This window comes from Triticum urartu, chromosome 5A (genome assembly GCF_056163025.1).
Source record: "Triticum urartu cultivar PI428250 chromosome 5A, HENAU_Tu73, whole genome shotgun sequence".
Lineage (NCBI taxonomy): Eukaryota > Viridiplantae > Streptophyta > Magnoliopsida > Poales > Poaceae > Triticum > Triticum urartu.
Genome location: NC_141877.1, coordinates 625578090 through 625589829, shown reverse-complemented (window position 1 = coordinate 625589829; position 11740 = coordinate 625578090). Strand labels below are relative to the sequence as shown.

At 41.5% G+C, this 11740-nt stretch overlaps 1 protein-coding gene across 1 annotated transcript; it reads left to right on the top strand.

The window, feature by feature from the left end:
- The first annotated feature begins 1807 nt into the window (after nucleotides 1-1807).
- On the top strand, nucleotides 1808-5501 carry LOC125506253 (small ribosomal subunit protein uS12). The gene is made up of 4 exons (XM_048671107.2): nucleotides 1808-1969; nucleotides 4741-4896; nucleotides 4984-5110; nucleotides 5208-5501. The coding sequence occupies exons 1-4, from the start codon at nucleotides 1965-1967 to the stop codon at nucleotides 5346-5348; spliced, it is 429 nt and encodes a 142-aa protein (XP_048527064.1). The 5' UTR covers nucleotides 1808-1964; the 3' UTR covers nucleotides 5349-5501.
- The last annotated feature ends 6239 nt before the right edge of the window (nucleotides 5502-11740 follow it).

Sequence of the window (11740 nt, the reverse complement as noted above, 5' to 3'; positions counted from 1 at the left end):
TGTTTGCCTCTCGCTTCGACAACTCAATGACGAGTCGGAGTGCTTGCGTATTCTTTCTGCGGAGGCGCGGCGCATCTGTCTCCGTCGCCGTGAGAGAGCGGCGGGAGGACCGACATGAGGAGCACAACATCAGGATAGACCCCTGTGCGGACAGTGCCTTCCCCGTCGCAGACCTCTCCCTCGCCCGCTGCCGCTCGCACGGGGGCTGCTCATGCCTCGAACTTAGGCATCGTCGTGCGTGCTGGCCCCGGCGAGTGCACGAGGATCCAACGGTGGCCGGGCACCACTTCCGGAGGAGAAGATGGTGGTGGGCGGCGTACCTGAAGGAGCAGAGCGGCCGGAGCTGCGCGCCGGGTGAAACGGGCCAACGGTGTACCTGAAGGAGCGGAGCGCCGGGCGGAACAGGCTAACGACGTCGCCGGTGTTGCATCGACGCTGACGTAGTAGATCCGCCGCTGCCGGATCCGCTTTGGTCGAGCTGCGAATGCCTCAACGCGATGAAGAGGGCGACATTCTCCCCATCGTTGCCGGAGCCGGACTAAAAGTGGTCGGAGAGGGGATTGAAGTGGAGTTCGGATTGACTGGGGTCTAGAGTTTTCCGGATAAGATATTTGTCGGGTACGTGTAGGCCAGACTGGCCCAAGCCAATATGGTAGAAGCGCCACATATTTGGGCTAGATATGAGAGGACTCCCTTCCTGGGCAGAGCCCCGACAGTTTGCCGCGCCGTGCGGCATATAGGGATTTACTCGCGCGGGTCACTGGTTAGAGATCGCCCGCACGCGCCATGTTCCCCGCACATACATTTTTGGGCCAGTCCAACTAGCCTTTTTCCTGGTTTTGGGAAGGTTGGTTCTAGAACCTTTCTAGACAGATTTTTGGTATTTGTTTCTTGGTTTTCAACTTTCATTGATTACTTTCTTTCATTATTTCTTTCATGTTCTTTTCTTCTTTTTCTCTTATATTTTTATTTTCTTATTTCTATTTTTGGAACATCTATAATTAGTTTTGTGATCATTTGTTTTTGCAATTGTAAATATTTTTGGAAATCATGAATAATTTTTAAGTCTGTGAACATTTTTTATGTACTCCCTCCATTTCTAAATATAAGTCTTTGTAGAGATTTCACTAGATGGAATACATGTAGAGCAAATGAATGAATTCACACTTAAAATGCATGTATATACACCTGTATGTGGTTTATAGTGGAATCTCTACAAAGACTTATATTTAGAAACGGAGGGAGTAATTTTGAACACTTTTCAAATTCACAAACATTTTGTACAAATTCATGAACGGTTTTAAAATCTTTAACATTTTTTAAATTTGGAAGCATCTGGAAAAACAATTACGAACAGTATTTCTTTTGCAATTTTGAACATTTCCTTGAATCAGCAAAATTTATTTAATTGACAAAAAAGTCAATGACATTTTTCTATAATTAGCAAACATTTTTTAATCCAAGAACATTTGTTCAAAGTTAAGCACATGTTTTTAATTCATTAACATTTTTTGAATTCACAAATATGTTTTCAGTTGCAAGAACATTTTTGAACTCACAAATATTTTTTGATTTCGAGAACAAATATTCAAACTCATAAACTCGTTTTTGAAATTTGTTTTTTTGAAATTCCGATGACCATTTGAAATTCCCAAACGTTTTTTTAATCCTGAACAATTTCGTAGAGGTAAACAACAGAAAATATTAAAAGAAAAACGACAATGTGGCCCAATATCGTAAAAAGGAAATGCAAATGTGGCCCAAATAAAGGCTCATGCCACTGAATTGTTGAGCCCGTCGCCGGAGCCGAACTTCCTCGGATAAACCCTTCGCCCACCTGCCCACCTCCAAGCCTCCAACCAAGAAACCTTTTCCGCCGCCGCCGCCCCTGGCTCCAGCGCCCTCGCCGTCGGTCGCAGCCAAGCCCCCGCTTCGAGCTTCCCGACCTCCCTCGCCGACCCAACATGGGGTAATTTAACTTTATGTACTCTACATCTCGCCTACAAGTCCCGCGCTACTCCGTTCGATTTTGTTGTATCAACAGATCCACAGGAGAGCACCTTCATCTTACAATGTGCTCTGCTAGATTCTAGACCCTTTGTCCGACGCATGTATGAAATTTGAAGTGGACTATTATGAGCAGTGATCTGTATTGTTTCTGTGCCAACCAAAAAAAAAACCCGATGTGGTTTGAGTTTTATCTTGTAAAATGTTGGAATTGGCTTAGCAGGGGGGACTGGCCTCACTTGTAACATTCAAGCCCTTGATGGTCTTTGCGTTTTTACTTGTGTTGTTGACGGTAGTTAATTAAACGAGGCAACACTGTAGTCTGAAACATTCCTTGTTTTTTCTTTTGCACAAATTTTCCACCTTAAATCCTATAAGTACCTTTGCTTTTAACAGTTTTGCCGTCAGTTGTCTGTAAATCTTATGCTACTGGCTGCACCGTGCTCTATTGATTGAAGAATCAAACACCTCCCTTATGTCCAGCGCTCTAGTTACCTCTATCTATCTTCTTATGCATTGTACCAGAATATAGGGCACCTATACAGTAGTCTAGTGTTTTCTTGGATTATCCAGATAGCTTGTGAGAACAAGAGGTCCTTCTTGTGAGAATGATTTCACTTTCTGGACCATGTATACCTGCCTATGCCCCCTGTACTTAGCTTCTTGGTCCTATATAAATTCAGAGCGAGAAGTTTATACCAATGTATTAACTGATTTTCTGAAGGTCAGGTGTTGAGAATTGACAGTTCAGTGTGATTTATAATATTCTGCTAAAGAATTATCTGTGAGCTAAAATTTGATTTGCATTCACAATCAAGAAATGCTTAAATTGACTTATGTAAGAAATCGAGGTTATAGCAAACAGATAGGATGAACCTGTCAATGTCCTGTATGTTTGTTATTTCTTTTGCTAGTTCTGCTTTATCAGCACCTGTCCTCAGGGCTTGACAGACCTTTATTTGTTCACTGGATCTTTCTGTACATATTCATGTTAATTGCTTGATAAGTCCTGAAAATGATTTCTTGTTTGTGGCTACTTGAAATGTCGAAAGAAAAGAAACAATGTCAACAGTACTGTACTTTACTTCAATAAGGATGTAATCGCGTTCATATACTGTACTAATTCAATTTAACATGGATACTACCACATTCATTTAGTGTAGTCGTGTGGTTGCAGTTTTACGTCACACTTTTTGTATGAAATGGTGAAGCTGGAGCCTTTCATCGTTAGCTTGTTTTCATATGTTATCCGCAAAAAAAAAACTTGTTCTCATGTGTTTCCTGAAAGGTTTCAAGCTGGAGCTTTGTACCAGCAAAATCTGCTTTGATTTGAAGTAGCATGTAAATGATAGAATTGGCTTCAGTAGTAACATCCAAACCCTTGATGCCTTTCATTTTTTATTGGTGATGTGGACAGTAGTTAATTAAATGAGGCAATCTTCTAGTCTGAAACATATCTTGGTTTATTTGCACAAATTATTCCCCTTACTTTTGCTTTTGACGTTTTTACCATTAGAGATCATTGGAGAATCAGTTTAGATGTCTGTTTCTCTTATGCTACTCACTGAACTGTGTACTATTGGTTGAAGAAGCAAACACCTATCCTGTGTTTAATGCTCTAGTTACTTATAGGAGTATCTATTTTCTTATGCATTAGCAGCATACAGGACGTTGGGCATTCATGCAGGTAGTCTCGAGGATTATCGAAATAGCTAGTGAGGACTAAAGGTCCTTGTCCTGAGCATGATTCCACTTTCTGGACCTTGTACCTTTGCATGCCCATGTACCAGTTGCATACTGGGTCAGCATATCCTAATTTCTGTTGTAGGGCGTCTGTGTGTATCTCTACTTCACTGGGATATGAAGACGTGGTAAACACCTGATCAGCGATTCACATACGGTGTTACATATGGATTGTGAGATGTTTTAATTTCATAACATGATTACTTCACAGAACTGTCCTGCAAATCTAGAATTTGTTTGTCTTCATTATTTGGTCCAGTTGTTGTTCGGGTTTTTGTGCTGTTTGCTTTCGTGATCCCAGTTGATGGTACTTTTGTTTTAGAGCCTTTGTTCTCTGATTTATACTTCAACTTCTTGGCCATATAAATCCAGAGTGAGAAATTTATTCCAATGCGAATAATTTAATTAATTTTATGAAGTTCAGTATGATTTTTACTAGACCCCTGAACATTTTATCTGCGAGTTAAACTTTTACTTGTATTCAATGCCAAGTAAAAGTGGTTTAAGTTGACCAATGTAAGAACTGAGGTTGTAGCATACAGATACAGGATGTATTACTTAGTAAGGTCCTGTATTTGTCCCTAAAAAAATGTCTTGTATTTCTGTTAGTATTACTTTTGCTAGTTCTGCTTTATCAGTGCTTTCCTCAGGGCTTGACAGACCTCTCTTTTGTTCCTTGGATCTTTATGTAAATATTCACATTAATTGCTTGTCAATTATTGAAAATTACTTCATGTTTGTGGCTAGTTGAAATGTTGAAAGGAAAAAAATGTCAACAGTACTGTACTTCTTTACTTTAATATGGATGTAACTGCATTCATATACTGTACTAATTCAGTTTAACATGGATGTTACTGCATTTATAGTGTGGTCAAGGGCTTGTAGTTTTGCTTTGATACTCTCTTTAGGAAATGTTCAAGTTGGAGCTTTTTATGGTAAGCTTGTTCTCATATGGTTCCTCAATCCTAATGTTTTGCAATGCTGATGCAGTAAGACACGTGGTATGGGAGCTGGGCGCAAGCTCAAGACCCACAGGAGGAACCAGAGGTGGGCTGACAAGGCCTACAAGAAGAGCCATCTGGGGAACGAGTGGAAGAAACCCTTTGCAGGTTCATCCCACGCAAAGGGGATTGTCCTTGAAAAGATGTAAGTTCGATCAACTACCAATACCCGTTTCTTCTTCTTCTGGCGAACAATTGATAAGTAACGCGACACTGCTTGCACTGTATGTAGTGGCATTGAGGCCAAGCAGCCCAACTCTGCCATCCGTAAGTGCGCTCGTGTCCAGCTGGTGAAGAATGGAAAGAAGATTGCCGCCTTTGTGCCGAACGACGGTTGCCTGAACTTCATCGAGGAGAATGTAAGTACTATTTCTGCCTCCCGGAACTTTGCTGTCAACTAGTATCGTGTCAGGCCCCTCACTCTGCTTGCTAACACTGCCCATGATGAATGTGTAGGACGAGGTGCTCATTGCTGGGTTCGGTCGGAAGGGGCATGCCGTGGGAGACATCCCCGGTGTCCGGTTCAAGGTGGTGAAGGTGTCGGGCGTGTCCCTCCTCGCACTCTTCAAGGAGAAGAAGGAGAAGCCCAGATCCTAAAACGGCTCCTCCCCATTCTTACAAGATCATCGCGGCAGCTATGAAAACTTGCATCCTGCTGGTTACTCGCAATGTTTTTGAGCCTGTGGATCTTAGTTCTTGTCGAGGAAACATCTGAATTCTAAGCTGCCAAGTTTCAGTTTCTACGGTTTACCTCTGCCCTAGGTTTTTTTGTGTGTGCATCGTATTGCCGCGATTTTTGATTGACGTACCGTCATGGTCCTGTAATTCTTTTTAGCCTTCACTCTGCTGCTGTTTTTTTTAACACACTAGAAAGGTAAGGTCTCGCACCCAAAACACACAAGCATCTCAGAATAAATAATATTTTATAAACAAACCCTTGAACACCTTCGTCTTCCTTGCGAGTTTGTTAAGACACCCCTCACCATGTGGAGTTTGTGAACCGCAGTTGTCACCGTCTCAACGGAGACAGAATCCAAATTGATAAGAAGCATTAGGCTGCCTGTAATGGGAGTATCATAGATAGTATCATGCATGCCAACTAAGCAATTTTGATGAGGTGGCATCAAATTAAATGAAGAAAGATAGGCTTGAGTATCATATCATATTAAATGATATGCTACTTTGTGTCATGCATAACAATAAATGTAGTCCTATATGATATCAACATATGATACTATGCATTAGGGATGTAGTATTATAGACTAGTATCATATGCATGATACTAGCATATAATACTTACCATTACAACCAGCCTTAGTCCAATGTAAAATTCGGCAGCTTCAGCACCCCCCCCCTCGCCCTTCCACGAGCCCACCACAGCTTGTCCTCACCCCAATGCCCTACTGAAGAAACGATTCAATGCCACTCCAAAAGCCCAAAATCCACGAGCCCCTGGTTGATATCGGGTAAATCACCGACGAGCAGGATCCCAGGTGTCAGGACCTTGACAGGTAGCGGTGGAAGGTTGACACAGAATTGGGACGAAGAGAGAAAGGGACGACGAGCACTAGTGACGGGAGGAGCAATAGGTGTACACTAGTGCGGAGTTAGGCGTTGTAATAGGCGTAATAAAGTTTTAGCTCGACATCTAAGAGCGAAAGCAATAATTCCAGTTTCACAACATCATTATTCACATCTTTAATTTTTAGACCCTGATAAACGCCACACGTGTGGCACGAAGCAAATCCGCCCACGCGTGTGGGCTGAAGGAGGATCCTGTTGACCACCAGACTACACATGTGCGATGTGTGGAACCCCTAACTGCACATTAGGTCCTGTGGAGGGTTCGACTGAATGAGATCATTCGTCATAACAGGATCCCACGACCGAACACCCTCCCCAGGAGACCTACAATCAATAAATAAATTATGCTCCGACTTCATCACATAACGGTTCACCATACGTGCATGCTACGGGAATCAAAAACTTTAACACAAGTATTTCTACCAATCCACAATTACTCACTAGCATGACTCTAATATCACCATCTTTATATCTCAAAACAATCATAAGGAATCAAACTTTTCAATGCTCTTTATATAAAAGTTTTTATTATATCCTCTTGGGTGCTCATCATATTAGGACTAAATTCATAACCTAAGCAAATTACCATGCCGTTTAAAGAGACTGTCAAAATAATATAAGTGAAACATGATATTTCAACAATTTCTATAAAACAAAGCCACCGCCGTGCTCTAAAAAGATATAAGTGAAGCACTAGAGCAAATTGCCTAACTCAAAAGATATAAGTGAAGCACATAGAGTATTCTAATAAATTCACGATTCATGCGTGTCCCTCTCAAAAGGTGTGTACAACAAGGATGATTGTGGCAAACTAAAAAGCAAAGACTCATATCATACAAGACGCTCCAAGCAAAACACATATCATGTGGTGAATAAAAATATAGCCTCAAGTAAATTTACTGATAGATGAAGACGAAAGAGGGGATACCATCCGGGGCATCCCCAAGCTTAGATTCTTGGTTGTCCTTGAATATTACCTTGGGGTGCCTTGGGCATCCCCAATATTAGGCTCTTGCCACTCCTTATTCCATAGTCCATCAAATCTTTATCCAAAACTTAAAAACTTCACAACACAAAACTCAACAGAAAACTCATGAGATCCATTAGTATAAGAAAATAAATCATCACTTTTGGTACTGTTGTGAACTCATTCTTTATTTATATTGGTGCAATATTTACTGTATTCCAACTTCTCCATGGTTCATACCCCCCGATACTACCCATAGATTCATCAAAATAAACAAACAACACATAGAAAATAGAATCTGTCAAAAACAGAACAGTCTATAGCAATCTGGAAACGTTGAATATGTCTGTAACTCCAAATATTCTGAAAAATTAGGACAACCTGGGAAATTTGTATATCAATCTTGCGCAGAAAAATTAGGATTTTATCATGCTTCTCTGATTAATGAAAATTATTTACTGGATGCAAAAGTTTCTGTTTTTCAGCAAGATCAAATCAACTATCACCGTAAGCCATCCCAAAGGTCTTACTTGGCTCAAACACTAATTAAAACACCAAAACACAATTACTACAGAGGTAATAATGTGTATTTATGCGAAACATAACCAAAAACCAAAAACATAAAATAAAATTGGGTTGCCTCCCAACAAGCGCTACTGTTTAACACCCGTCGCTAGGCATAAAACATAGATCTAGGTATTGTCATCTTTGGTATGCAATTCCTCAATTGCACCTTTGGGCCTCGTAGGAGGTTTTTAATCTTATCGATAATCACACTCCTTGGAAGGAAATCAAGAAATTCATTCATAACAAAAGGTTCCCTTACAATATTGACAAAACTAGGGTGAATACTTATCATCTTAAGATCTTCATTTTCTCCACTAGATGATCCCCCTCTATTTTTAGTAACATAAATAAACTTATCAACCATGATGGAAGAAAAATTTGGGGTAGTTTTAACAGAGGCAAAAGCGGAACCCAAGTTGGTAATAATATTCTCTAACTTATCAATTCTAGTAGAACCCTGATCTATCTTCTCATTAACTATGGGTTATTTTTCCTTTAGATTCTTCAAAGTAACTCCTACCTTTGATCCATACTGAGTAATATGATTATGAATCTTTTTATCCAAGTTTTCAATTAGCTCTACGGTAGTAATTTTATTCTCAATAATGTCAAGTCTTTGCATCACATGTTCCAAAGGCAAAACAGTTTCATTGATCATAAGAGGTGATGAGCCTACCAAATCTATCATAGCATTATAAGCATCCAAGGTGTGGCTCCCCGAGAATTTCCCCCAGTAATGGTATCTAGAACATATCTATTGCAAGGAGTAACACCCACATAAAAATTACGAAGCAAAACGGTAGTAGCTTGATTGCTTACGGGTAGATCTATTTTAAGCATTGCAAATTCTATACGAAGCATTTTTTAAATTTTCTCCCTCCCTTTGCTTAAAAATAAGAACTTCACTCTCGGGAGTACTAGAAATGGTAGAAGGGCTAGCCATGAAAGCAAATCAAGCAATCTAGCACACGAGCAACCAAGAAGCAAACGAAAAGACGAACGAAAGAAGGATGAATAAAAAAGGCAAATCTTTTTGCATTTTTCTAAAAACATTTTAGAAGTGGGGGAGACGAAAACGAGAGGCAAATGGAAAATAATGTAATGCAAGAGATGAGAGTTTATGATGGGTACTTGGTAGGCTTGATGTAGATCTCCCCGGCAACGACGCTAGAAATTCTTCCTGCTAGTTCTTGAGCCTCCGTTGGTTTTTCCCTTGAAGGGGAAAGGGTGATGCAGCAAAGTAGATATACGTATTTACCTCAGTTAAGAACCAAGGTATCAATCTGATAGGAGATACAAGCAAGTCTCCAATCTATGCACATGCACAAACAATCAACCACTTGCACCCAACAAGATAAAGGGGTTGCCAATCCCTTCACGGTCACTTGCAAAGGTGAGATCTGATAGAGATAGATATAAAAGATTACTAAAACGTAAAACAAAATAAAAGTAAATAAATTGCAACAAGATATTTTTTGGTTTTTTGGTTTACAGATCTGAAAATATATGATGGGAAATAGACCCAGGGCCATAAGTTTCACTAGACGCTTCTCTCTTGAAGGAAAATAACACGGTGGGTGAACAAATTACTGTCGAGCAGTTGATAGAAAAGCGCAAAGTTATGATGAGATATCCAAGGCAATGATTATGCATATAGGCATCACGTCCATGTCAAGTAGACCGAAACGATTATGTATCTACTACTATTACTAGACACATCGACCACTATCCAGCATGCATCTAGAGTATTAAGTTCATAAGAACGGAGTAATGCCTTAAGTAAGATGACATGATGTAGAGGGATAAACTCAAGCAATATGATGAAAACCCCATCTTTTTACCCTTGATGGCAACAATACAAATACGTGCCTCGCTACCCCTACTTTGTCACTCGGTGAGGATGAAGGAAATATGCCCTAGAGGCAATAATAAAGTTGTTATTTATATTTCCCTATATCATGATAAATGTTTATTATTCATGCTAGAATTGTATTAATCGGAAACTTAGTACATGTGTGAATACATAGACAAACAGAGTGTCACTAGTTTACCTCTACTTGACTAGCTCGTTGAATCAACGATGGTTATGTTTCCTAACCATAGACATGAGTTGTCATTTGATTAACGGGGTCACATCATTAGAGAATGATGTGATTGACTTGACCCATCCGTTAGATTAGCACGATGATCTTTTAGTTTGTTGCTATTCCTTGTACATAACTATACATGTTCCTATGACTATGAGATCATGCAACTCCCGAATACCGGAGGAACACTTTGTGTGCTACCAAACGTCACAACGTAACTGGGTGATTATAAAGGTGCTCTACAGGTGTCTCCAATGGTGTTTGTTGAGTTGGTATGGATCAAGATTAGGATTTGTCACTCCGATTGTCGGAGAGGTATCTCTGGGCCCTCTCAGTAATGTACATCACAATAAGCCTTGCAAGCAATGTAGCTAATGAGTTAGTTACGAGATGTAGCATTATGGAACGAGTAAAGAGACTTGCCGGTAACGAGTTTGAACTAGGTATTGAGATACCGACGATCGAATCTCGGGCAGGTAACATACCGATGACAAAGGGAACAACGTATACCGTTATGCGGTTTGACCGATAAAGATCTTCGTAGAATATGTAGGAGCCAATATGAGCATTCAGGTTCCGCTATTGATTATTGACCGGAGACATGTCTCGGTCATGTCTACATAGTTCTCGAACCCGTAGGGTCCTCACGCTTAACATTCGGTGACGATCGGTATTACGAGTTTATGTGTTTTGATGTACCGAAGGTAGTTCGGAGTCCCGGATTTGATCAGAACATGACGAGGAGTCTCGAAATGGTCGAGAGATAAAGATCGATATATTGGAAGCCTATGTTTGGACATCAGAATGGTTCCGGATGAGTTCGGGCATTTTCCGGAGTACCGGAAGGTTACCGAAACCCCCCGGGGAGTATATGGGCCTTATTGGGCCTTAGTGGAAAAGAGGAGAGGGAAGGAAAAGGTGGGAGGCGCGCCCCCCTAGCCCAATCTGAATTGGGAGGGGGCCTCCTCCCTTTCCTTTGTCCTCTCCTCCCCTTCCTTCTCTCCTACTCCTACTACATGGAAGGGGGGAATCCTACTCCCGATGGGAGTAGGACTCCCCTAGGGCGCGCCATAGAGAGGGCCGGCCCCTCCCCTCCTCCACTCCTTTATATACGGGGGAGGGGGCACCCCATAGACACACAAGTTGATCATTGATCTTTAGCCGTGTGCGGTGCCCCCCTCCACCATAATCCACGTCGGTAATATCGTAGCGGTGCTTAGGCGAAGCCCTGTTCCGGTAGCAACATCATCACCGTCATCACACCATCGTGCTGACGAAGCTCTCCCTCGAAGCTCTACTGGATCATGAGTTCGCGGGACTTCACCGAGCCGAACGTGTGCAGATCATGGAGGTGCCGCACCTTCGGTGCTAGATCGTGAAGACGGCGACTACATCAACCGCGTTGTCATAAAGCTTCCACTTACGGTCTACGAGGGTACGTAGACGATACTCTCCCCTCTCGTTGCTATGCATCACCATGATCTTGCGTGTGCATAGGATTTTTTTTGAAATTACCGTGTTCCCCAACAGTGGCATCCGAGCCAGGTTTATGCGTAGATGTTATATGCACGAGTAGAACACAAAGGAGTTGTGGGCGTGGGTATATACATATTGCGTGCCGTCACTAGTTGATTCTTGATTCAGCGACATTGTTGGATGAAGCGGCCCAGATCGACATTACGCGTACGCTTACGCGAGACTCGTTCTACCGACGTGCTTCGCACACAGATAGCTAATGGGTGTCTATTTCTCCAGCTTTAGTTGAATCGGATTCAGTGAACATG

Excerpts from the sequence above, each read along its gene's own strand:
- LOC125506253 (XM_048671107.2), top strand. Across the intron at positions 4,897-4,983 it reads GGGATTGTCCTTGAAAAGAT|TGGCATTGAGGCCAAGCAGC; the intron begins GTAAGTTCGATC and ends CACTGTATGTAG. Across the intron at positions 5,111-5,207 it reads TGAACTTCATCGAGGAGAAT|GACGAGGTGCTCATTGCTGG; the intron begins GTAAGTACTATT and ends ATGAATGTGTAG.